The sequence below is a fragment of the Callorhinchus milii genome, unplaced genomic scaffold (assembly GCF_018977255.1).
Source record: "Callorhinchus milii isolate IMCB2004 unplaced genomic scaffold, IMCB_Cmil_1.0 Scaffold27, whole genome shotgun sequence".
Taxonomy (NCBI): domain Eukaryota; kingdom Metazoa; phylum Chordata; class Chondrichthyes; order Chimaeriformes; family Callorhinchidae; genus Callorhinchus; species Callorhinchus milii.
The window spans coordinates 3602064-3627798 of NW_024704768.1; the positions used below are offsets into that span (position 1 = coordinate 3602064).

Genomic DNA, 25735 nt, shown 5'->3' on the forward strand with positions numbered 1-25735 from the left:
CCCCCGTGGTGTACGGCCTGAACCTGCCTCGCTAGTGACCGTCTTCGTCTTGGCCCTCTTGGGGGAGGGGGCGTTGGGGTGGGGGGTGGGGGACTGAGGGTCCCTTTTTATTTAAGCCGAATCTGCGTCGTAAATGTCAGTTTTTTTTTATATATATATATTTACATAGAATGGTACAAGTTCCTTCAATAAAGTTCATTCACGTTACTCTCTGTGTTGATCGTGAGGAGTCTGTTGCGGTCGGGACTTCCGCCTCTCTGCCCCCCCCCCCACACCCCCCCCACCCCTCCTGCCCTTTGGAACTCCATCCCACATTCCCCTCGCGCCGCCCCCTCCCCACTCCCTCGCCTCCTTCAAGGACCGTCTCGAGACCTTCCTCTTCGATTGCGCCCCCGGTCACCCTCTACCCCAACCCTCCACGGACCCCCTCCTGATCCTGATCTCTCTTCTCCCCCTCTCCCCCCCCCCCCCCCACACACAGCTCAGGTCCAAATCCCTGACTGCGCAGCGCCTTGGGACGTCCTCCCGACGTGAAAGGCGCCGTTTAAATGCCGTTACGGTGCTGGCGTGAGGGAGAGCGCGTGGACACTGACCATTGGACCCAACCAGTGTCGGACCTTTTACCAACTGAGTCATAGGTGTTCACTGACCTCTGTGATTTACGGGGGGGGACACACACACACACATAGCCTCAAGCTGTGTGTGTCAGGAGAGTAGATATGTGTGTGTGTATGGGTTGGTGGGGGGGGCACTGTGTTTGTGGATCTGTGTCTGTGAGGGGGGGGTGGGGGCTGTGTGTGTTGGGGGGTGTGGGGTGTGTGTGTGTTGGGGTGGGGGCTGTGTGTGAGGGGTGGGGCTGTGTGTGTTGGGGGTGGGGTGTGTGTTGTGGGGGTGGGGCTGTGTGTGTGTGAGAGGGGGTGGGGGCTGTGTGTGTGTGAGGGGTGGGGGCTGTGTGTGTGTGGGGGGTGGGGGCTGTGTGTGTGTGGGGGTGGGGGCTATGTGTGTGTTGGGGGTGGGGGCTATGTGTGTGAGGGGGTGGGGGCTGTGTGTGTGTGGGGGTGGGGGCTGTGTGTGTGGGGGTGGGGCTGTGTGGGGGGTGGGGTGTGTGTGGGGGGTGGGGGCTGTGTGTGTGTTGGGGGGTGGGAGTGGGGGAGGAGAGGGTATGTGTGAGGTTTTTTTTCCTTCCCCCCCCCCCCCCACCCTCTGGACAGACGATGACGCGCTTCCCACCAGCCGCCGCCAGGGGGGGGTGTGCGGGGCGACCCGGTTGTGTTATGTTGCGTGGCGTTGTGTTGTGCTGCGTTGCGCCGCGAGGGCGGAACCTTTGTGCGGAGGGTTGTGGTGGTGGGGGGACGGGGCGGAGCGCTGCACCGGGCGCTGTGTGTGTGTGAGGGGGAAAGATGGCGCAGACGGTGAATGTGGCGGAGCTGCCGCTGCAGCAGTTGGAGGCGCTGAGGAGCCAATTAGAGCAGGTGAGGCCGAGGCCTGGGGTGGGGGGGTGGGGGGGGGGTCTTCAGCCCGTCTGAGGGGTGGGGGGGGGGCGTAGGTTAGGGGTACACAAGCTCCCCCACCCTCCACAACCACCATCCCCCCCCCCCCCACCCCCCCCACCCCCATCCCCCCCCCCATCCCCACCAGGGTGACAGTACTCTGTAAGACAAATCCTGGGGACACACAGAGTGACACACACAGAGACACAGAGAGTGACACACACAGTCACAGTCACAGATACACACAGAGTGACACACACAGAGAGTGACACACACAGTCACAGTCACAGATACACACAGAGTGACACACACAGAGAGTGACACACACAGTCACAGTCGACAGATACACACAGAGTGACACACACAGAGAGTGACACACACAGTCACAGTCACAGATACACACAGAGTGACACACACAGAGAGTGACACACACAGTCACAGACACACACACACACAGAGTGACACACACAGAGACGCAGAGAGTGACACACACAGTCACAGACACACACACACACAGAGTGACACACACAGAGACGCAGAGAGTGACACACACAGTCACAGACACACACACACACACGGAGTGACACACACAGAGACGCAGAGAGTGACACACACAGTCACAGACACACACACACACGGAGTGACACACACAGAGACACATACAGTCACACACACAGAGTCGCAGACACAGAGACACAGAGAGTGACACACACAGTCACAGACATACACACAACACACACAGAGGCACATACAGTCACACACACAGTCACGGACACACATACAGACACACAGTCACAGACACAGTCACAGACAGTGACAGACACAGTCACAGACACACAGACAGTGACAGACAGACACACACACATATAAAACAAATAATAATAATAATATATATATAACAAACATTGAACTCACCACAATCCCTGAAGCCGACCGACCGTCACTGGAGAAATCTGTTGGATTCGTGGCTGTGTTTCTCCGATGACTGAGAACCGGTTTAGGATTGTACTGTGCAGTGGCTCCGCGTCTGATCGGGCAGCGGGTGTCACCGCGTTGCCTCTCGTTTCCAGGAGACCGAATTCCTCACGTCCTCGATCCAGCAGCTGAAGATGGTGCAGACCAAGTACGTGGAGTCCAAGGAGAGTCTGATCAAGCTGAATAAGGACAACGCAGGTCAGCGTTTCAGGGTGCAGCGGGTGCACGTTCCGGGGTTCACTGGGGGAGATGTTTTCACGTGATGAGACACGGGCTATAGTGCAAGGGTTGTATTTTAACGAACACGACGAGGCCGATAATCTCTCTCTCTCTCTCTCTCTGATTCAGGCAAGGATGTGCTTGTTCCACTGACCAGTTCTGTATCCTTGTCTTGACGTCTCGTGGTCTCCATCAGGACAGTGTGTCACCGACAGCAGCGTTGATCACAAGATTTTGCGGGCAGTGTGTGTGTGTGGTGGTGGTGGTGGGAGAGAGAGGGATGAATTCGTCCCTTCTCTGCTAAAGGCATTGCCTTGTGTTTGGGATGCATTGCCGGCCCCTCAGAGATAACGGTGGCCGCTTACTCACTCACTGTGCAGTTCCCACAATTAAGGAACCTCTGTCTTTGGTGGAAAGTAAGTCTGTTTCCGGTTAAACGCCACCTCCTGCTGCCACCTCCTGCTGACTGAATATGGCACTGTGATACCTGTCTGGCCTTGGGTTTGGTTGCAAGCTGAGGGCCAGCTACATACGAGGGTAGGTACCACCAACCACAGCTCTTGCCCAACCTGGGCCTAATGCTCTCCAGAATTAGGTAAGCAGGAGGCGTCCATCCAGGGAGAGCGCGTTCCATCAATCTATCCCTGGGATTGCCACGTGTAGGCGGGAGGCCTGGAATTCTGTTGGTTTCGAGGCTCTAAAGCAACGGTGACGGGTTTCTGCGCGTGTCAGACACCCGGTTGACACCCCCCCCCCAACAATACATGGGGATTCCCAACTCGTTTCTGCTCCTTAACTGGGGATTTTCCCAGATGTACGTCCCAGGAAAGCTGAACGACGTGGAGCACGTGCTGATTGACGTGGGGACAGGCTATTACGTGGAGAAGGTGAGATTCCTGACGCTGACGATGATTCTCTACGTAGAGGGAGGAGGTACCTGTATTGTCCCTTCGTGGAGAGTGGGTGAGACGCAGAGTTTTTCCGTGAGATTCAGGCGAGATGTTATTTGGATTTGAGGTACAGATCAGCCAATATCTAATTGAATGGCGGAACGGGCTCGGGGGCCTGAATGGCCTACTCCTGTTCCCTGTCTATGCCCTGTCGTTAAAGATCCCTAATAAAAAAAATTATTAAAGTGATAAGGCGCTATATCAAATGCAACGATTATTATTATTATTATTATCCCCCGGCGCTATCAGGAAAAGAGAAGGGAATTGCTCTCTCCCGGTTTCCTGGCCGACAATCCCCCCCCCCCTTCCCCACCCCCCCAAATAGAATTGGTCACTCACTTCATGGTTGTTTATGGGACACTGCCTGGTGCAAAACACGGCAGCCACAATTGCCTATAAAACAGTCACGACACCTCAAGGCAATTCGCTGGGAAGCGCTGTGAGATTACATGGGCTGACCGTGATTGCGGTGTTATTTTCTGCGCGTGGTCGAGCTCGACGGTGACCTTGCGGTTTCTCGCAGACGGTGGAGGAGGCCAGGGAGTTTTTCAAACGGAAAGTGGACTTTGTGACCAAACAGATTGAGAAGATCCAGCCGGCTCTGCAGGAGAAATTCACCATGAAACAAGGTGAGGGTTCGGGGCAAAGCCTGGGGACGGGAAGAGTGGCATCCGGGACAAGGCAGAGTTACTGGAGCGTGGCTGTGACAGAAGGCTGGAGCCAGGGAGAGAGAGCGTGACTAACACTTTTTCTTTCTCTCCCTCTCTCCCAACAGCTGTGACGGAAATGGTTCACCAGAAGATTCAGCAGATAGCAGCACAGAACGCCTCTCAGTCCGGCATCACCAAAGCGTAGTGACTGTGTGTGGCGGGCGGGCGGGCGGGCGGTTTGTTGCCATGTGAACCGGGTTTCTTTTTATTTATGCCGAATGTGCAACTGTTTCATTTATTGCCTTTGGGGCTTTTTTTTTTTAACTTGCCCAGCGGAGATTGATTATTAATAAAGACGTCATTGCACACAGGACCCGCTTGAAGCCGTCGTCGTCTTGCTCCTCGTCCCAGGAGAGGGCAGCTGGCCAGTGAGGGCTTTAATGCCCACCCTGGGCTGCGCTGCGCTGCGCTGCACACGCTTCATTGCTTTCCTGACGCCGCTTGCTTCCTTTTACTGGGTTATTGGGACACGGATGGATGGATGGATGGATGGCACTTTACTCACTCTCGTGATACATTGCCCAAGTCACTGTTTATTCCCACGTGAGGCTCGACAGCAGCTCTTGGTAATTTATTCAACAGGACAGGATGGGATTGGATGCATACGGGGAAATCCTTACTCGAAATTCGCGGCTTCCAGTGAGCTCTCTGGACAGCGATCAGAAGCAGGAATTCTGGCTGATTTTCCCACCTCCTTAACTCCGGGCCACTCAGGCAAATTGGAGCCCCCCCCCCTCCGCCGACCCCCGCCCACCCCAGGCTTGAACCCAGAACATGAGCCAATGACATATTGGGAGATTTTTTTTTCAACTGAAAATGTTAATTTGAGTGGAGGAGGAATATGTTTCGCCCACAAAATAGTCATAGAATCCTACAGCACAGGAGGAGGTCTTTCGGCCCATCGTGTTTGAAAAGAGCTTCCAAATCAACCCCACTCCCCCGCTCTCTCCCCATAGCCCTGATCAACCCCACTCCCCCACTCTCTCCCCATAGCCCCGATCAACCCCACTCCCTGCTCTCCCCATAGCCCTGATCAACCCCACTCCCCGCTCTCTCCCCATAGCCCTGATCAACCCCCACTCCCCCGCTCTCTCCCCATAGCCCTGATCAACCCCACTCCCCCGCTCTCCCCCATAGCCCTATCAACCCCACTCCCCGCTCTCCCCCATAGCCCTGATCAACCCCACTCCCCCGCTCTCTCCCCATAGCCCTATCAACCCCACTCCCCGCTCTCTCCCCATAGCCCTATCAACCCCACTCCCCCGCTCTCTCCCCCCATAGCCCTGCAAACTCGTCCTCCCCAATTCACTCCCCAAACCCCAAGACAATCCATTTTTACAGCGGATCCCGTGAAGCGCTTTGTGAGCCGTCTGGAAACCGCGATGAGAGGCGCTGTGTCCCGTCAAACGCGAAGACGATTTGATTATTATTATTATTATTATTAAGACGAGCGGAAGAAGAAATTTTTGCAAACACAGAGCAAATTCCCTGATGGTCATCCAGGAGCCCCCACCCCCCACACACACTGCCCCCCCCACCCCCACACACTGCCCCTCCCACCCCCACACACTGCGCCCCACACCACACACACACTAACCCCCCCACCCCACCCACACTGCCCCCCCCACCCCCACACACACTGCCCCCCCCACACACACACTGCCCCCCCCCCCACACACACTGCCCCCACCCCCACACACACTGACCCCCCCACCCCCCACACACTGCCCCCCTCACACACACACACACTGACCCCCCCACCCCCCACACACTGCCCCCTCCCGCAACCAACGAATGAATGAATGAACGGAGCACGTGGCTCGGGATACTGGCGTCTTTCCTTTCTGCCAGCATCAAAGATGGCGCCGGCCGACCGGAAGCGGTCCGTCGACGCACAGCGTCCCCCACAGTCCCCCCCCCCGCCCGGGGCGGAGGTTCCGGATGCTGTGGCTGCGGCTCTGTCCGCGCCGCTGCCTCACCCGCATGTCCGGGGCGCAGAAGCGGCTCCGCGCGATGGTTCGCATCGGGACCCACGACGGCTCCTTCCACTGCGACGAGGCTCTGGCCTGCTTCCTGCTGCGGCAGCTGCCGGAGTATCGGGTACAGGGGGGGCGCGGGGGGGGGGGGGGGGAGGGGGGCCGCGGGGGGGGGAGGGGGGGCCGCGGGGGGGAGGGGGGTTTGTCACAACTGACCACAACTGGTCATTGTCTTGACATCGACCACAAATGGGTTTTGTCTTAAATGCCCCTCTCTCCCTCCACACCTCCTCCTTCCCCTCCTCCCTCCTTCCCCCTCTCCCTCTCCTCCTCCCCTCCTCCCTACCTCTTCCCCCCCCACTCCCTCCTTTCCTCCCCTCTCCTCCTTCCCCTCCTCCCTCCTTCCCCCTCTCCCTCTTCTCCTCCCCTCCTCCCTACCTCTCCCCTCCTCCTCCTTCCCCTTCTCCCCTCCTCCCTACCTCTTCCCCCACCCCCCCCACTCCCTCCTTTCCTCCCCTCCCCTCTCCCTCTCCTCCTCCCTCCTTCCCCTTCCCCCTCTCCTCCTTCCCCTCCTCCCTCCCTCCCCCCCTCCCTCTCCTCCTTCCCCTCCCTTCCCCCTCTCCCCCTCCTCTCTCTCTCCTCCCCCCTCCTTTTCCCCCTTCCTCCCTCCCTCTCTCCCCCCCCACCCCCCACAGCTTAAACCGGTTACAGATCAGATAATAATAATGATAATAATCCTCGCATTTGATATAGCGCTTTTCACGTCTTCTCGACGTCTCCAAAGCGCTTCACAGAATAGACTGTAAAGTCAATCAGAAGCTGGTTGTCTCGTCTCAAGACCCCCACCGCTTTGACCGCACTTTCATCCAACAACTTGCATTCACAGCCTCCCCCCCCCCCCCACCCCACCCCTCCCCGCGGGGTAGCGTAGCGCCTCTGAGCACTTGACAGTGGCGGAGCACAATGCCAAACCGGGTGTGTGGGGGGGGGGGGGGGGGAGGTGACCGTTGGCACTGGTTGAAGAGGAAGGTCTTCAGGCGTGACCTGAAGAGGGGGAAGGAGGGGACGCGGTGGAGGGGTAGAGGAAGCGCTTTGCGACGTCCTCCCGACGTGAAAGGCCGCTGTCTGTCGTTGGGGAGGGGAGGTGGCGGCTGCCCGTCGCCCCCGGCCCGGCCCGTAACTCTCGCTGTGTTTCCAGGAGGCGGAGATTGTTCGGAGCCGGAATGCCAAGCTGCTCGCGGAATGTGACGTGGTGGTGGACGTGGGCGGCGAGTATGTGCCTGAGAGACACCGATACGATCACCATCAGAGGTAAGTAAGCTGCTGAGGGCTCTAAACTCACTCTCCGACTCACTCACTCACTCACTCACTCACTCACTCACTCACTCACTCACTCACTGATTGATGCACTCCCTTCCTCCCTCCCTCACTCACTCACTGACACTCTCACTCACTTACTGATTGATGCACTCCCTCCCTCTCTCTCTCTCTCTCTCACTCACTCACCCAAGCCCAAATCCCTGACTGGCCCATTGCCTTGGAACGCCCTTCCGACTTGAAAGGTGCTGCACAACTGTAATTTGTTGTCGATTGGCTTTCTCACTGTTACACACTTACCTGATCATCCATCCTCACTCACTCACACACACACGCACATTCACTCACTCACTCAACAACAACGCTCACACTCGTACGCTCCCATTACTGTGAGATCCGAGTTGCGGAAACTCGGGATAGCGTGTGCGCGGTGAGTTTTACTGTCGCGTACTCACTCGCTCAATCCTTTCCCAGGACCTTCTCGGAGAGTATGTACAGCCTCCAGCCGGAGAATCCCTGGGTCACTAAACTGAGCAGTGCCGGGCTGGTCTTCTTTCACTTCGGGAAGAGAATCCTGTCTACGCTGCTGGGGAAGGAGGAGGGAGACCCACAGCTGCCAGCCCTGTACAATAAGGTGCGTTGAGTGTTCCCAGTCAGCGACGGTAACTTGAGTTTTCTGCTAGTATTTTTGCTGGGATGTGCCTCTGAGTTTCCTTCCCTCGCTGGCAGATGTACGAAAACTTCATCGAGGAAATTGACGCCATAGACAACGGGATTTCGCAGCACGACGGAGAGTCGCGATATGCTTTGACCACGAACCTGAGTTCCCGTGTCGGCTACCTCAACCCGCCCTGGAACGAGGAGGAACAGGACACGGAGGTGAGTGACTGTCCTGAAGCTGCTGGTATTCCCTGTGAGTCGCGGGGGGATTGGGATTCGAACCTGCACACGTTGGCACCTTAACCTACTCAACCACCGGGTAGAGCCAGCACCAAAGATATGTGCACCCACACAGCTTGGGAATAATGATCGTTTTCTGGGGCTAATCATCTGTCAAGAAGAAAAAAAAATTGTCATTCAATTCACGACTGTTTGTGGGACACTGCTGTGCGCAGTCAGCTGCCGGGTTTCGTTCCACAAAATGCGGTCAATCCGCCTCCCCAAATGTTCGGAAAAACTCTTTGAGACGTCTCAACGACGTGATATAACGCAGTATCAAACGTGAGGATTATTATAATATCCGGTACGGCATATGCGCACTCTCTTGCTTAACACACAAACGTACTTGCTCATATAGACACTATACTCGCCCTATCCCTATCCCATTGCTGTTGCGCTGAACCCATCACAGGAATTCCGGGGAATCTCCAGAACGGAGATAAACCTGTTTTGTTTATTATGTCCGGCTGAAAGTGCCTCACAGTACTCACTCCCTTCCCTATCCCAGGCAGGTTTCCGTAAGGCCATGGAGTTGGTGGGGACAGAGTTTCTGGACAGGCTGCAGTTTTTCCACAAGTCCTGGCTCCCGGCTCGAACTCTGGTAGAGGAAGCCATCAGGAAGCGATATGAGGTAAGAGCATGGCTGCCAGCATCCGTCCGCTTCACCCTGACTCCCTGGGATCCGCTTTTCCCGGGCCCTGGCACGTCTTTCCGACGTGAAGGATGCAACAGTTGGGTAAATCGTTGTTGATGCGTGTGGACGGGATTAAAGCACATGTGATGTGTGCAGAATAATGGGATATCGTCACTGGGATGATATCTAGATCCAAAACACTGCATTATACCAGGGTCAACCTGTTCCAGAGTTGGAGAAATCCTTTGTCCAGGAGTAATCCCGTAGCACTGCGGATCCCGTAGTGGTTAGTGTGCTCGCCTCGCAGGCGAGAGGACCCGGGTTTGATTCCCAGCCGGGCAGGGTAAAACCTAGGCAAGTTTCCTTACTCCACACACACGCCTCTGTTTACCCAACAGCAAGTGGGAACCCGGTTGTTAGTCGAGTGGTGGCTCGCTTTCCGGGGGAAACAATCCCTCCACAAAACAAATGTGGTCATTCGATCCACGACTATTTGTGGGGACGCTGCTGTGCGCAATTAGCTGTCGCGTTTCACCCACAAAATACAGTCACTACATTTTACAATATATTCAGTGAAGCGTTTTGAGACGTCTCAATGACGTGATAAGGCGCTGTATCAAATGCAGGGATTATTATTATAATAATAATGCAGTGCTGTCTGTCTGTCTGTCCCCAGGAGGATCCCAGTGGTGAGATACTGGTGATGGCGAGGGGAGGCTGCCCTTGGAAAGAGCATCTCTTTAACCTGGAGAAGGAGCTGAAGGTCGAGAAACCCATAAAGTTTGTGCTTTACGTAGACCAAAGTGGGCAGTGGCGGGTCCAGTGCGTGCCCAAGGGACTGCACACTTTCCAGAACAGGTGGGAGAGCGCGCGGCGTGTGGATGCGTGTTGAGCAACTAGAAAACTAATTCCCCGTCAAACCCTGACCCCCGTCACAGTCCTGCAAACAACAACAGCAACTACTTGCACTTCTCCTGCGCCCTCCGTGCAGGGTAGTGTCTTAAGAGTGCTCAGGACACAACGGGCTGTCAAGCCACCCCCATCCAGTCTTCCTCCACGTGAGATACCTAACCTAACCCTCTCCTTCGCGCTCTCTCCCCTGACACCCTTTAATATTCCTCCGTTTCAAACATCTCTCCAATTCTCTTATTAAAAGAGTTGCCTCAATGACTGTTTGCGGCAGAGAATTACGCACTCCCACCTCCCTCCATGCGAAGAGATTTTTTTTCTCTCCCAACGTCCCCTTTTATTGTTATTTCTAGAGCGTAAAACGGTTCATCAAAGGCCTTCGAGGTGTAATAAATCCTGTGAAGCGCTTTGAGACGTCTCAGCGACGTGATAAGGCGCTATATCAGACACCAGGATCGGGCGGGGGGGGGTGGGAAAGCTGATGAGCGAGAAAAATTGGCAAAAAAGTAAACAGTGATTGAGAATGGTTAGCGCTGGTGTGAGCTTGTGCATGATTGCTGGTGTCTGTCAGGCTGTCGTTGCCAGAGGAGTGGAGAGGCGTTCGGGACGAGGCGCTGTCTGCTCTGAGCGGGATCCCGGACTGCGTGTTCGTCCACAGCGCGGGATTCATCGGAGGGAACAAGTCGAAGGCGGGAGCGCTGGAGATGGCGAGGAGGAGCCTCCGGGACCAGTCCGGTGACGGCGACACCGCTGTCTGACCGTCACCGCGGCTGCGTTTCAACTTCCAACACGATTTAAATTAAAAAAATATTTTTTTTTTGCATCAATCTCATCGCCGCTGTGTTCATTCCTACCTCAGTAACTGCATCTTAACGAACAAATGAACGGATGGAATTGGTAACTGGAATGTATGACCTACACATTCCCAGTAACTACAGTAATAATAATTTTGCATTTGATCCAGAGACCTACTGATTCCATGTGCTTCACAGATCGAACAGTGAGTGCGATGTAAAAATAATCGCGCTCTGCGACACTACACTGCGTGAGAGGCGCTATGTAAATGCAAGTTGTTATAATAAAGGCACAGATACTACACTCGACAGTAAATTTTTGAAGTGCTTTGAGACGTCCTTCCGCTGTGAAAGGAGACTTCCTAAGCGGAAGGATTGTTAACTTTATTTTGTGTGGACACAGCGCCGTTTGCATAACCGCGAACATTTCAAAGCGCTTCCCACAACACGACTAGTTGGAAATGAAGTGACGGGTGTCATATCAGCAAACATTGCCGGTAATCTGAGCCACACAACAACCCAAAGGCTGCACTGCACGCATTCCTCGTTAGTACTACCATGGTAATCCTTGTGTTTGAGCTGACGCCTCATCACATCTTCAAGACTTCTCACCAGCGCATCACAGAATATACTGTAAAGTGAATTGACCGTATATTTTGTGGTGGGGGGGGGGGGGGGAAACGCAGCAGCCACAGCAGTGACCCACAAAGTCGTGGATTGAGCGACCAGATTATTCCCCACAAAAAGACGATCGACTGACAACTGCCAATCCTACGTACTACTGGGTAAACAGAGGCGTGAGGAGTAAGGAAACTTGCCTAACATCTCACCCTGCCGGGAATCAAACCCAGCGCCTCTCACTTGCGAGCGCTCTAACCACTAACGCGACGGGACTCCCAACAACTAGTTAAAACACCGCAGCTTGTTTGCTCCGAGGATCCGTGGACAGCGATGCCTCATCTTGACGCCGACTGTCTTGCACGCTCTCGTCTTCGGCCCGAGCGGCAATGTTTTATTGATGGGCTGTGCGCTCAGCCGGGCTGAGCTCGCCCCCGGTGAGATGGCGACATTACACTTGGCGAGGGAGGGCGGTGGGGGGAGGAAAAAGGCCTCTGTAACTGCTCACGCTTTCCCTATCTACGTATCTGCCTGAACAGCGATCAAGAGACTGAAATAAGTCTTTCCCCCTGGGAGAGACTCGCTGTTTCCTTTCTGACGTCATCCACCTACTGTGTAAGGAATACTGGTGTTAACTCTTATCGGGAAGATGACAAGGAGCTTCTCTATGCAAGACAGTCACTTCAATGGGCCTGTCGCCTCCCTCATTGTAAATCAGCTGAACAACAGATTCATATGGTGTTTTTTAACCTGAGCAAGGTCTCTCTCTCTCTCTCTCTCCCTCTCTCCGAGGCAGCTTTATTTAATTAACTCGCGCCGTCTTGCTGAGATTAACCACAAACGGATTCCAAGTCTCGCATCAACAGCCGTGGAAGGACCAGGAGGAAGGTATTGATTTATATTCTATCTACTCTCTCGCTGCCCTCCAGCACATTTACTTTGTAGTTCTCCAGACGAGAATGGGTGGTGGGGGGAGGGGGGAAAGATGAGAATGGGGGAGGGGGGAGATGCAGACCCTTTGGGAATCTGACAGTGCCAATGTCTCATCAGCTACGCTGCACATCCTCCGAATGAAGGAAAGAACATTTTTTTTTAATCAGAGCTATTCATGTCAGACTGTCGCCAATCGACTCGGTGATTACTGTTGAGAGCAGCACAGGTATACCAGGGGGCAGGAAGGTCAGTAACTTACTGTACAAATCAGCACTAACTCACTGAATGACACTTAACTCACCAGACGACACTAACACACCAGATTACACGCTAACTCACTAAGTGACGCTGTGGCTCACTAGACACATCACTGCTGTAACTTATCCCCAAAGGCCAATCAGCTAACGCTTAAATGTCTGGGAAGAATGGACATTTGAAGGTTTTCCTCTTCGATCGTGCCTTTAGTCACCCCCCCGTCTCCAGCTCAGCGTCAAACCACACCGCTGTTAAGTGCTCTGAGACACTGCTCACGTGAAGGGCGTCATATAAGTGCAAATTGTTGTTGCTTTTCAGTTAATAATAATAATCCTTGCATTTGATGTAGCGCTTGCCTTTTCACGTCTCGGGACGTCTCAAAAGCGCTTCGCAGAATAGGCTGTAAAGTGAACTGACTGTATATTTGTGGGCAAAACTTGGGCACAGCCGTGAACCGCAAACAGTCGTGTGTTGAAAATGACCAATTCACTGTTATTTTTTGTTTCGGAGGGATTATTATCAGGCGTGTGGAGTAAGGAAACTTAACCCAAGGTTTCGCCCTCTGCCTGGAATCGAACCCAGGTGACCCGCTTGCAAGGCGAGCGCTCTAACCACTGAGCTGCAGGACTCCGCGGGATGCCAAGTTGCTCCCCGTTGAGCCACACCTCGGTGATGAGTGGAGGGAAGGAATGGGAGCACGAGTGCTTTATGCTACGGCTGTCTCTGTGCCCAACTGATCAATTTCAGATCCTCCCACTCACCTTCGAACCCCTTCATGCCCTGGCACCTTGCTTCCCCTCCGACCTGCTTATCCCCCAACCCACTACCTCCGCTCGACCGGATCCTCCCTCCTACTTGCCCTCGTTTCCACTATCGGTGGCCGCACTTTCAGCCACTATGCCCTGAAGTTCTGGAACCCTCTCCCTCTATCTCTCTGCCTTACCCCCTCCTTCCCCGTCTTCAGGTCATGCCTGAAGACCTTCCTCTTCGACCGAGCGCTCTGGGACGCTACCCTGCGTGAAGGGCGCTTTGTAAACACAAGTTGTTGTTGTTGGTTTGTTTCAAGCAACCCACCTCAGGAATTGGCTCCAGACCAAGTTTGCCAGATGAGCCCATGAGCGGCGGTGAGGGCGGGAGATGCCACAGGCGATGTCCTGGGAGAGGTCTCTGACCGCGACCCTGGTCTTCTGGCTGCTCGGTGTTGGGGGGACACTGGCCTGTCCGGATGGGTGCAGCTGTTCCGGAGAGAACGGGGAGCGTATCGTGCACTGCAGCCACCGGAACCTGAAGGAGATCCCGAAGGATATCCCTTGGGATACGTTCGTCCTGGACCTGGACTCCAACCAGATCACCGAGGTGCCGGACGGGGCTTTTAAGAACCTGCACCGGCTAGTGGAGCTTTACCTGTCCAACAACCAGATAGAGAGGGTCTCGGCCACTGCATTCCGGGATGTGGCGGGGGGCCTGAAGCTCCTCGACCTTTCCAACAACAACATCAGGAGGCTGAGGCCGGAGGCGTTCAGCAGCATGAGAGCCAAGACCAGGCTGTACAGCAACCCCTGGCACTGCACCTGCGACTTGCAGGAGCTCATCAGTGTCCTCAACCCGGACCTGGAGACGGTGAACGACATCATCTGCTCCACGGCCATCGAGGAAGAGTACGCAGGGAGGTCCTTCATCCAACTGCTAAACGCGGGGATCAATTTCTGCAACGTGCAGCAGAAAACCATGGACGTGGCTATGCTGGTCACCATGTTCTGCTGGTTCTCTCTGGTCATTTCCTACGTGGTTTACTACGTGCGACAGAACCAGGAAGACGCCAGGCGCCACCTGGAGTACCTCAAGTCGCTGCCCAATCACCACATGATGCAGGGCGAGGCAGATACAGTCAGCACCATCCTGTGAGGTTTCGTGACCTCCAGCTTTTTTGTGAGCAACAAAGCAAATTCGATGTCCAAAGTGCCTGCGTAAAGTGCCTGATTTTGCCCTCGAAAGGGAGGCAGAATACCTTCAATCAGGCCCCCGTCCCAATGTGCAGCCATAGGAGAAACTGGGCCCTAGAATGCAAGCAAGGGGAGCAAGCTTCCACCCTCCCCCTCTAGTCCACCAGCATCAGTCAGGTTCTAACTGATACAACTTGCACTTAATATAGCGTCCCAGAGCACTTCAATAACAACAACTAGCATAAGCACACACCTTCCAAAGTATTGGAGATTATTATTGCACAAGTCCAGTGGAGGCTGAACGGCCTTTCAAGGTTCTGGCAACATGTAGCCGAGCTACGTTGGTAAGCCAGTCGGGGCTTAGCACTCATCAATAGCACCTTGGACATATTGCAGAGCTGCCTGGGTGTGTCTCCTCAAAGGCAGGTTAACCCCAGGGAAGCGCCCACTGGCAATCAGAGGAGGGGTTCATCCGGGATGGTGGGGTAGAAAGAGGTCAGCGCAGCCCAATCCCTGACCTGACCACACGCGCTTTCCGTCGAGGCAAGGTGTGATTCTACCCAATACAGACGAGCAGGGTAAACCAGGCTCATTTTCCTCTTTCCTAATCCACGGGATGCCGAGGGGATTGCAACTCCCTGCAGCGATCAGTAACTCAAGTGTGTGCATGTACTTGTGTGCGCGTGCACGAGGGAATGCGCGGGCATGTGTTTCACACTAATTCTGCTGCCGCAAATCCAGTGTCTAATTTTTGCACATCATTTCCCCCTTCTCTCCCCTCCCAAATGAATAAAAAAAATGAAGGATTGTTGAGGGTTGCTTTCTCTGACTTTCAAAGAATTTGCAGCAACCGCAGTTTCTGTGCCCCCGGCGAGGTATCCGACCATTCTCCCTGTGCCATCCCGCTCGTGGATGCGAGTGAACCGCACCAGTCTCGGTTTCCGCACCGCGCATTGTGACCAGCGCCTCACGCAGCGAGCTGCTTTGAAACACACTGGCTTTTATTTCAGGGAAACACGGGGTGTGCACTGCGTTTAGCCGAGGCAACGGACTGGATGAGACGTTAAATTCAGGCCCCATCTGCCTGCTGAGACCGACTTTAAAGATCCCATGACATCATTGGCACAGGGAATGGGGTTGTTCCCCAGTATCTTGGCTACCGCTGCCCCAGCTAACGAGGCCATTTGCGTGACCTTAAAGTTACTACACTTAACAGCTTTTGTGGTGTATTTTGAGACAATCTGATATTGCGGGCAGCAGCAAATGAAATGCAAGGGTTGTCATTAACTCAGCTGGATATATCACATGCAAGGATTATTATTATGATTATTCATGCTGTCTAGCTATTAAATGCTGTTGGTCTGGGTTGAATAGCAGAGCCCCGACCCCCGAAAAGAGGCAGAGCGTGACTGCTTCACGGTGACTGCTCTGCATTCCCTCGGCTACGAGGCTATATACTCAAGCCAGAGAAACTTGTTTTGGAAAAAAAAAACACACTAAAATGAATCTGCAGTGGCAGCTTGTGTAGAATATTTATAACTCTGGAGACAACAGGAGCTGAGCCTTGTATTGGCTGGAAGCAAATCACTGATGTGTTGGAAAGAAGTGAATCCCGAGGCTAACAATGACCTACATTTCTGCTGCATTCAGCACCAGCATACACAAGCCCCTGCTCCCCAAGCCACAGTATTTAATAATAATCCTTGCATTTGATATAGCACCTTATCACATCGTTGAGACATCTCAAGTGCTTCGCAGAATATACTGTAAAATGTAGTGACCAGATTTGGTGGATGAAACGCAGCAGCCAATTGCGCACAGCATTTGTACAGATACACCAGGCGCACCCAAAATTCCTCCGAGCCTCAGCCTGTGAGCCCATTGTCCCTTGAAATCCAAGATGGCGAGGAAGTGTGGCTGCAACTTAAAATGTGGAGACCATTTCCCCGCGCCCCCATTTAAGAAGCCCCAACTCTGAAGACGATATCTGCCGCCCTTATCTGGACCCCCGGTCTCACTCTCCACTCCAGTTCCATCACAACTCCGAAAACAGTTCTCGGGACGAGCTGCCATTACTCCGGAACAAGGCAGGGCTGCGCCCAGGGCTTGGCCGGGACATCTGAGCGCTTACAAAGTAAAAAGGGATATTTGAGATTCTGCCAGTCGACCAACCCTAAAAAAAAGGGAAAAGGCGAAAGGAAAAACTCTGCTTAGTACGGCAGAACATTACAGAACACAAACGGGTCCATTGAGGTTAAGGTTACATTGGTGTTTCTCCCCCCACAAGCTATCCAGTCTAATCCCACCGGCCACTCACTTCCAATGCCCTTTAATATTCCCCCTCTTCAAATATCCATCTACTTCAGCTTCAAAATAACGTATGGACTCTGCATTCACACACACGCGCACACGCATTATTGCCAGCAAATCAACGCACCCTCACGCTTCTTTTTATTTATAAACTACTCGCTCAGTTATTCTGATTTACATTCCCGTTCGTTCGCAGGATCACCTTAGTCCCCACCGCTAGTCGCGTAGCATTAATGTCTCAAATCGCATGCCTTTTTTTTAAAAAAAAACAAGCAAAGAAAGCGGGAAAGGGAGGTGTTGTTATGGTGGTGACCAAATTCATCGTAGAGGTAGGTTTTTAAAAAGGAGTGCTTGGAAAGCAGAGGTGAACAGATTTGGAGAGGGAGCTCCAGAGAGGAAGGATGTAGAGGCCGAGGCATGGCTGTTGACAGTGGGCGGACAGGCGAGGGATATGAAGGAGGCCTAAGTTTGAAAAGCAGGTATTATAAATAGAATGTCAATGCCAGCAGTTCCTTACCACAGTGAGCAGGGCTCCCTTCTTGAAGTTGGGATGGAAGCTGAGGAACTGCGGTTCAGCATCAATCTCGCCCTGAATAAAACCACTGGGAGACAAGAACACACACTCGAGTCAGTTGCAAAGCAAACACGATTTTAAGATTTAATGCGTGATCTGAAGGACAACATCTGACAAACACAACACGCCTCACAATACTACAGTGGAGTGTCAGACTGGACTTTAAGCTCGTCTGGATTTTAGTCGAGAGAATGGAGCCATTTGATGGATCATGGCTTTTTTTAAAAAGTAACCCCTTTTAAATGAATTCCCTCTTTTTCCATTATCTTGTAAATTTTTAAAAAAAACTACTCAAACACTCACTCACAAATATACAGTCAATTCACTTTCCAGTATATACTGTGAAGCGTTTTGAGATATCTAGAAGACGTGAAAAGTCCTATATCAAATGCAAGTATTATTGCTACTCAGGTGCTTACCCAGGTCCCTGTTGAACCAGTTGTTTGTGGTAATACAGTAAACATCACATAAGTCACATCAGTTGGAACCATATATTTAATATAACATATGCAAAGTGAGTTATGTTAAACTTGCATAGAATATAAACTCTTGAACAGGACTTGGGCATCTGCAACTCAGGCCATTATATGATTTATACTTCTGTGAGTTTTACTGGAATATTTCAACACCCGAACAACCCCTGTATTGTGTTAGAAAGAAACCAACTTGCAATTTAAGACTGAACAAAAAAATTGTCCACAATGAATAATAATCCTTGTTTTGGGTACTGCGCTTTTCCTGTCAAGAGGACATCTCAAAGCCCTTCATAGGATTCACTGCAAATTGTAGTGACTGCGTTATGTATGCACAATTCTGGGTAACCTTCAAATATTTTAAGACAAAATGATCTTCCAAGGTAAAACTAAGAGGTGCTTCGAGTCTCTGAACCGCAGTACATACCAGGGCAGGAGTTCGAACACAGGGCTGACGTTGGTTTTGAAGACTGCAACTAAGGTTTTGCTTTCTACATTAGTTGGGTCACCTGGGGTGGGGGAAGAGAAAGAAAGAAGACAAAAAAATAAAGTACACGGGCAACAAACACATACAAACAACCCTTTCACCCAAGTCAGAATAATTTCCAGCCTGCCACGAGAACTACCAAGCTCTGTACGGGTCAGTGTGATGTCTTTGCAGAACGGTTAATGTGCGGGTGAGTGAATGGTCCAATTACCTCGGAGAATAACTGCAAGTCTCTCACCGCTTGGGTCCCACACCATAGACTGCACCTCCCCTCCGACCCTGACAAAGACATCCATCAAAGCTCAAGTATAAACCTTTCGGTTGAAAATAAAAAACATTCAGGGGAATATCTGACATCAACTCTCCTCCCTTCCACCCGTAGGACACTCAGAACCATAGAAATTTAAAGCGGAGAAGACAGCCATTCGCCCAGGGCAGGTTCTTTTAAAGAGTGGATTAAAGAACAGAATTGGTGCCAGTTTTACCCTTGCTTGCAACACGAAGAGGCGCATTCTACCATTGACCACATTGCTCCTCTGCAGGGCCAGGTGGACGGATAAACAACCTGCAGTCAGAAACGTGCTTACCTAATTTCAGCCTGCTCGATCTCAAAGGTAGTCTTGGATAAGTCAGCACAAATCAAAGCTGTTTTTGAGCCCCCAACTTTTCCCAGTAATTCCCCTAAAAGCAGCGATGAAGAGTTGTTCAAAGTCAATTACCGCTATAACAATGTCCAGCTATTTCACAAACAAAATACAGTCAATCCACTTGAGACGTTTCAACGATGTGATAAGGTGATATCAACTGCAAGGATACCATATTATTATTGCAGTAAAAAACAGATCCAATAGGTAGAGGCACTAAACAAATAACATTTGTATAACGCCTTTCACATCAGGAGGACATCCCAAAGCGCTGGACAGTCAGGCATCTGACCTGAGCTGGTGGTTGGGAACAGGAAGGGTGGAGAGCAAGGAGGGTAGGGCTAGGAGAGTGACCGAAGGCACAATCGAAGAGGAGGGTCTTGAGACGGGTCCTGAAACCCGGGTAATAAACACAACAACGGCACTTATAAAGAAACCAATTTCCAAGTTACAACTAAATTCAAGAAATTTCCACAATTCTTTGCAATCTTAAAATTTGAAGGCAAAATGTTTCACAGGCTACAATTAGATAGAACTTATACCAGCTATCGGGCATAGCTTGGAGCAAAAGCCCCTATTGCAGGGGAAACCAATGCTAAAACTGTTTGACATTCAGTGTAAGTTACTAGTTCTGAGAAACTGGAAAGGGTATCCTTTTCTGTCAGCGCTAAAATTTCAAACCTACCAGTGTCCAAGAACGTCAGTAAATAAATCACAGATTCGCCTTCCACTGTGAACAATAAGTGGGTCCCATCCGGGCTCCAGCACCCTGTCTAAAACACAGCAAGACAAAGACGCACAGCGGGGGAAATCTCACATCAAAACTAAGTTAGAACAAATTCAGTTTCTGGTTAAAAAAAAAAAATTAGGCCTTTCTGTTCGAGCACGTACCTGGCACTGCCCATTCAGTGTCGGCCAACGCTCACAGGTCCACGTGCGAGTTTCCCAGACCCTGTAATAAAGGAGAGAACATCGTAGAATATAGAATCCTACAGCACTGAAGGCCATTTGGCCGATTGTGCCTGCTCTTTGAAAGAGCAATCCAATTAGTTCCACTTCCCCTCTCTTTCCCCACAGCCTTGCAATTTTTTTTTCTTTTCAAGTACATCTCTAATTCCCATCTGAAACTTATTATTGAATCTACTTCCACCACCCTTTCAGGCAGTGCATTCCAGATCTAAACAACTCGCTGCACACAAAAAATTCTCTTCATCTTCCCGCTGGTTCTTTTGCCAATTACCTTAAATCTGTGTTCCCTGGTCACAGACCCACTCACCTGTGGAAGCAGATTCTCCTCCTTTTTTTAAACAGATTCTCCTCATAGTTTTGAACGCCTCTATTAAATCTCTCCTTAACATTCTCTGCTCTAAGAAAAAGAATCCCGGCTGCTCACTCTTGATCACTACGTTTCACAACCGTGTACCGCTGAATCCCTTCATAAGCTCCCTCTAGATACAACTATAAGCAGCTTTAGCATATTTAAAATGCCTCCTGAAAGTAGTCCCATTATTCCCAGCTAATGTTCCAGCTTATCCCTTTCAGCACCCACCTGAAGACTGAAGATGGGGTGGTGGCCAGCACTCGATTTCCATCGGGGGACCAGGCTAGATACGTGACCCCTCCACCTCCAACTCGCTGCAATGGCACACAGATCTCAGTGGCGACATCCCAAATCTTTGATGGGGGGGAAAAAATAAACACAAGCACACATTAGGCCATTAAAACAAACAAACAAAAAACATTTATAGTACAGATACCTATTGAATCAAAATCTCAAAACATGACAGTAATTTCTGATAATTAACCTTTTTTGTGGTAGCCATTGGTGGTAGCAATTTGCACACGGTAAAATCCCACACAGTCGAACAGTGAATAATCTAGAGAACAGTGGTTAATCTAGAGAACTGTTGGCCCAGACACTGGGAGAAATGCCCATCTCTTCCCTCCCTCCTTCACACCACCCACCTCCATGTTGTCCACCTGAACAAGGAGATTGAGCCTTGGTTTGATGTCTCATTGGAGAATCAGTATCTCTAACATTCGGTTGGGAGAATTTCATGGATACACAAGAAGAAGAAAAAAATGACATGTGTATAGCGCCTTTCACGTGAAAAGCACTAGACAGTCAAGGATATGCTGAGGGTTGGAATCAGGAGGGCAGGGAGGGTCGGGGTAGGAGGGTGATCAACCACACGTCGCCCTTAACATGTCTGTCTCAGCTTCTTACCAGCATCGAAGTGTCGACTGGTGATGCAGACAGAAGCAGCCCTCCTTTGGGGCACCAGGCAAGCGAGGTCACAGGGCAGTGGCCGGGGTGAGAGAGAACATGTGCGCAGCCAGAGGAAGGCCTGAAATAGAGGGAAAACAAAGCTCAGATTTCAGTCTCCAAATTACAACTGTTCAACAGCAACAACTTGCTCTTATGTAGTGCCGTTCACATAGAAGAATGTCTCAAAGTGCTTAAGAAAATTTCCATGCAAAATTGAACACCATGTCTCACGTCTGCCCAAGTTAGAACATGTAAACGCATCAGCGATTGAGCTTTAGCTAAGGGGACTTTGGTTCTAAATGGTAAGGATAGCTCTGTAGTCAAGATTAGTTAGATGCACACTACACCAAAGGACATTATAATGGTTCCCCCTGTACCTGGTGGAGAGGGAGGTGGGATCTACCTGCCAGACCAGGATGCAGCTCTGGCATCCCACAGCCAGCACAGAGGCACACAGGGGTTTCCACGCCAACGCTGCTACGTTCTTTTGCAGCCGGTGTTTCAGTGTCGGTACCGTCTCACTGGAAGGAATAAATATACATGTTTTTTTTTCATAGATTCATAGGTTCATAGAATGTTACGGCACAGAAGGAGGCCATTCGACCCATCGAGTCTGTGCAGGCTCTTTGACAGAGCAAGTCACTTTCACTAACCCTAATCACCAGCTTTCTCCCCATAACCCTGCAAACCCGTCTTCCCCCGATACCTATCCAGTTCTCTCTTAAAAGCTGTTATCGAATCGGACTTCACTGCCCTTTCAGGCAGATCATTCCAAATTCAATTGAGAGTCAACACACACACTGCACACAACGAAGGACAAGCATAATCACCTTTGAGAATTATAAACACGGATGGAATCGTCTAGCAGAGCCACTGCAAACTTATCAGTGTGCGGATGCCAGGCAAAGGCACGCAGAGAGCACCCCGTCCTGCAAGAGACAGAGCACAGACACCTAAGTCACACAGGGATCTCCACTGGCCACTTAACCCCTGCTTCTATTCAGCAAATAAAGAGGTAATAATACATGCATTTGATATATTGCCTTATCATGTCTTTGAGATATCTCAAAGTGTTTCACAGAATATTGTAACTGCAATGAGGCTTTTAAAGATGGATAGAAGGGTGGGGTTGGCATAATAATATAGCTTGTAAATTAACAACTTATCGTTTCTCCTTGGTCCTCCACAATTAAACTCCCGCCAGCGTCACTCTTGTCCTCCCACTAAACTCCCTCCTGCTCTACCCGTATCCCAGTCGGAGTCTACAATTCACACCTTTGTGTGAAAATAGGAACTCACCAATCGGTTACCTGGGAGAATTTTGCCACCATGTTCTCGCTGCTGAGCTGAAAAGAAACAAGGCGAAACCTTTAACCCGACTGAGTAAGCTTCGATTTGAACATTACCTTGAAGCATCGGCGGAGATACGTACCTTGAGGTGGGGCGACAATGAACCGTGAAAGGCTCTGGCCCAGCGGGCCACAGCCAGGGTACAGCAGGACAAAGCCTTGAGCCATTTGGGCACTAAGATTAAAAACAAAATGGGAGTCAGTTCAACACAGCGACTATCAAAAGCACATTATGTACCACGTGCACCCGTCAGCATACTGCAAACCAATCTTTCTACAAGAAGGCACGACGGCCTGAATGACCTGCTTCTGTCCTGAAAAATTCAGAATCTATTCTATAAAATGGGCTGCCTTGTTCGCCTACCAATTTATAGTCACTATAGTTATCTGCAAAGTACTTTGTTACCTTAACATTATGGCGCGGCTGTCAAATGCAAGGAATTATTATTTATCGCTTTGCTGTGCAATAGCATCACAATAGAGAAATTACCTTCATCAGGCGAGTTAGTTATTTCATCTAGTAATCCGTAAAGTCCTGAATCATGCCTGGAAATAAGAGGGAGACACAGAGGGTCAGTTGATGGTTATTTGAGGCTGGGATCAGTCTCTTCATAGTATGAAGACAATGTCAGCTAGGGTGAGAAAACCCCACTACCTATGTTCCCAAATCAGATCTTTGTCAGAAAAGTGTCTGTGGTGCCCAGTACAACCAGTCATTATTCTTCAGCAACAAATATTCCAACAGTTCCCATGCACTTTAGTCCAAAGGAAACTCAGAATGGGATTGTACGTACCAAGCATTAGCACTGCGTTTCCAGACAGGCTCACGGTGATGGATGAATGCTGCTTTGGCGCTGTGCTCCAGGCGGCAATGAGGCTTCAGAGACTCTTTTCGAATGAGCACAGACGGAAAGCCCAATGTCTTTAAAAAAAACAGATAGCATTAACAGCCTCCTACAACACCAGATTTACATTTAAACCAAACTGCAGACATGCAAAATACTGTTGGCAAAAGTCTCTAAGAAGAAAAACGGGACAACTAATAATACTTGTAATGAATATGGTACTGATAGCATCAAAACACTTGAGAATTCCTATCAAATGTAGACTGTGCAACACAGTCTGAGCAGATGAACAGTACTACATAATTGCAGCAATAGTCTGTTTTTAAAATTAATGTTTGTTTCCAGTACCTACTGAAAGGCGATAAATAATAATCCTTGTATTTGATATAGCGCATTATCACATCTTCCAACCGTCTCAAAGCACTTCACAGAATAATAATACCAATCCTTGCATTTGATATAGCGCTTTTCACGTCGGGAGGACGTCCCAAAGCGCTTCACAGGACACACTGTAAAGTGAATTGACTGTATATTTAGTGGGCAAAGCACAGCGGTGTTTACTGTGTGGGCCATAAAAGAAGAAAATGCATTTGGTTAGCCACCACTGGGCTGAAGTCTCTGTGGCTCCAGGTCGAACGAAGGGCGCAGCACACACCTGGGCCTGAAAGTTGTAAACCTCTTCGTCATTCTGCAAGCCACTGACCAGCTCGTTGTTCAGCTCGTACAGGGTGATGTGACCCTCACAGAGCGGTGGAGGAAACAGGTCCAGGGAGCACATCGTCAGACAGAGCCTGTGGGGAAACAGAGGGACAACAAATCACATTTGTATAGCACCTTTCACTATACATACACACACACACCCACAGAAGTGTATATATATATATACACATCTATATACACACACACACACAACTATATACATCACATAACTTTATATATCATATGCAAAGGGTGTTTCGCCCACAAATATGGAGTCAATTCACTTTACAGTATGTTCTGTGAAGTGCTTTGAGACGTCTGGAAGACGTGATAAGGCGCTATATCAAATGCAAGGGTTATTATTATTATTATTATTATAATAAACATATATTACAAGGATCATATAGATCTATGATCTATACAGGGTGACCAAAACAGTCATGGTACCATTGCAATATCTACTAAGTCTTAAAAGAATGTATGACATATTATTTTAGATAATAGGGTAGTTATCAGTTGTCACCCTGTGTGTGCGCGTGAGTGTGTGTATATGTACACACACGTGTACACACACATGTATATACACACCACACATGTACATACATATACTATACACATAAACACATGTATTATATATATATTATACACAATCTAGAAAAGAGCCAAATAATCTCTGTATGCAAAATAATTCACTTGAGTATCGTGGAGCCCTGTGGCTCAGTGGTTAGAGCACTCGCTTTGCAAGTGAGAGACCTGAGTTCAATTCCAGGCAGAGGGCGAAACCTTGGACAAGTTTCCTTACTCCACACAGAGCCTAATAATAATCCCTCCAAAACCCAAAACAATAATAAATTGGTCATTTTCAATCCACGACTGTTTGTGGGACATTGCTGTGCGCCATCGGCCGCCGCGTTCGCCCACAAATATACAGTCAATTCACTTTACAGTGTGTTCTGTGAAGCGCTTTGGGACGTCCTCCCGACGTGAAAAGCGCTATATCAAATGCGAGGATTGTTATTATTATTATTATTACACTCGCGGCCACAACATAGTGGGGCGGGGGACACGCACAAAATAATCACGACGCGCTATATATAATAATATAATACACACACACACATATATATATATATACATATAAACCGAGAGAGAGATAAGGGACACACGGGCTCGCAGCCGCTCCTCTCTTAAAAGGCCTCGAGCCGCAGGCTTAGGCGCTGGCCGGGCTGCCACACAGGCCTGGAGGCGGAGGGGACGTCAAACCCCGTCGCCGCCCGAGTCCGGCCGCCGCCGCCGCCGAGCGACCTGAGTTTACCTCAGTCTCGAGCGCTGCTCCAGTCAGAGAGCGGCGCCAACCGCCACCAACGGACGAAAACGCTCGCGACGCCCCGCTCTTTTGGCGCTCAAACCCGCCCCTCCCCCG

The 25735-nt window shown here is 50.7% G+C and overlaps 4 protein-coding genes across 5 annotated transcripts in view; 3 read left to right on the forward strand and 1 right to left on the reverse strand.

Moving 5' to 3' along the window:
- pfdn5 (prefoldin 5) overlaps nt 1–4655 on the forward strand; it is a 20156-nt gene extending 15501 nt beyond the window's left edge. Inside the window, exons 2-7 of one of the 2 annotated variants that reach the window (XM_042344133.1) lie at nt 1379–1472; nt 2561–2663; nt 2814–2845; nt 3497–3571; nt 4158–4263; nt 4410–4655. In XM_042344133.1, coding sequence (XP_042200067.1) covers nt 1401–1472; nt 2561–2663; nt 2814–2845; nt 3497–3571; nt 4158–4263; nt 4410–4489 — 468 coding nt within the window. In that variant the 5' untranslated portion in view covers nt 1379–1400 and the 3' untranslated portion in view covers nt 4490–4655. 2 annotated transcript variants of the gene reach the window in all.
- A 1616-nt stretch (nt 4656–6271) lies between these two features.
- Nucleotides 6272–10946, forward strand: myg1 (myg1 exonuclease). The gene is made up of 7 exons (XM_042344278.1): nt 6272–6444; nt 7519–7631; nt 8112–8271; nt 8367–8516; nt 9085–9207; nt 9887–10068; nt 10691–10946. Exons 1-7 carry the CDS (start codon nt 6286–6288, stop codon nt 10875–10877), a joined length of 1074 nt encoding a protein of 357 aa, XP_042200212.1. The 5' UTR covers nt 6272–6285; the 3' UTR covers nt 10878–10946.
- A 2895-nt stretch (nt 10947–13841) lies between these two features.
- Nucleotides 13842–14950, forward strand: LOC103190674 (leucine-rich repeat-containing protein 3-like). Its single transcript, XM_007911547.2, has one exon. The coding sequence runs from the start codon at nt 13857–13859 to the stop codon at nt 14622–14624; it is 768 nt and encodes a 255-aa protein (XP_007909738.1). The 5' UTR covers nt 13842–13856; the 3' UTR covers nt 14625–14950.
- Nucleotides 14951–15642: 692 nt separating this feature from the next.
- aaas (achalasia, adrenocortical insufficiency, alacrimia) lies at nt 15643–25735 on the reverse strand. The gene is made up of 17 exons (XM_007911548.2): nt 25628–25735; nt 24269–24404; nt 23563–23690; nt 23259–23314; nt 22852–22943; nt 22719–22765; nt 22250–22348; nt 21797–21940; nt 21378–21498; nt 20700–20824; nt 20042–20102; nt 19836–19923; nt 19094–19187; nt 18718–18785; nt 18447–18528; nt 17490–17574; nt 15643–16835 (listed from the first exon to the last, which is right to left on the reverse strand). Exons 2-17 carry the CDS (start codon nt 24389–24391, stop codon nt 16698–16700), a joined length of 1551 nt encoding a protein of 516 aa, XP_007909739.1. The 5' UTR covers nt 24392–24404; nt 25628–25735; the 3' UTR covers nt 15643–16697.

Bases quoted from the DNA above. Each gene is read 5' to 3' on its own strand.
- LOC103190674 (XM_007911547.2), top strand. From the start codon at position 13,857: ATGCCACAGGCGATGTCCTGGGAGAGGTCTCTGACCGCGACCCTGGTC.
- aaas (XM_007911548.2), bottom strand. From the start codon at position 24,391: ATGTGCTCCCTGGACCTGTTTCCTCCACCGCTCTGTGAGGGTCACATC. The intron at 23,691-24,268 runs GTGTGTGCTGCG...TTTTTTTTAAAG, and splicing joins TTTACAACTTTCAGGCCCAG to ACATTGGGCTTTCCGTCTGT. The intron at 22,944-23,258 runs GTAATTTCTCTA...TTTTAATCTTAG, and splicing joins AACTAACTCGCCTGATGAAG to TGCCCAAATGGCTCAAGGCT.
- myg1 (XM_042344278.1), top strand. From the start codon at position 6,286: ATGCTGTGGCTGCGGCTCTGTCCGCGCCGCTGCCTCACCCGCATGTCC. The intron at 7,632-8,111 runs GTAAGTAAGCTG...ATCCTTTCCCAG, and splicing joins CGATACGATCACCATCAGAG to GACCTTCTCGGAGAGTATGT. The intron at 8,517-9,084 runs GTGAGTGACTGT...TCCCTATCCCAG, and splicing joins AGGAGGAACAGGACACGGAG to GCAGGTTTCCGTAAGGCCAT.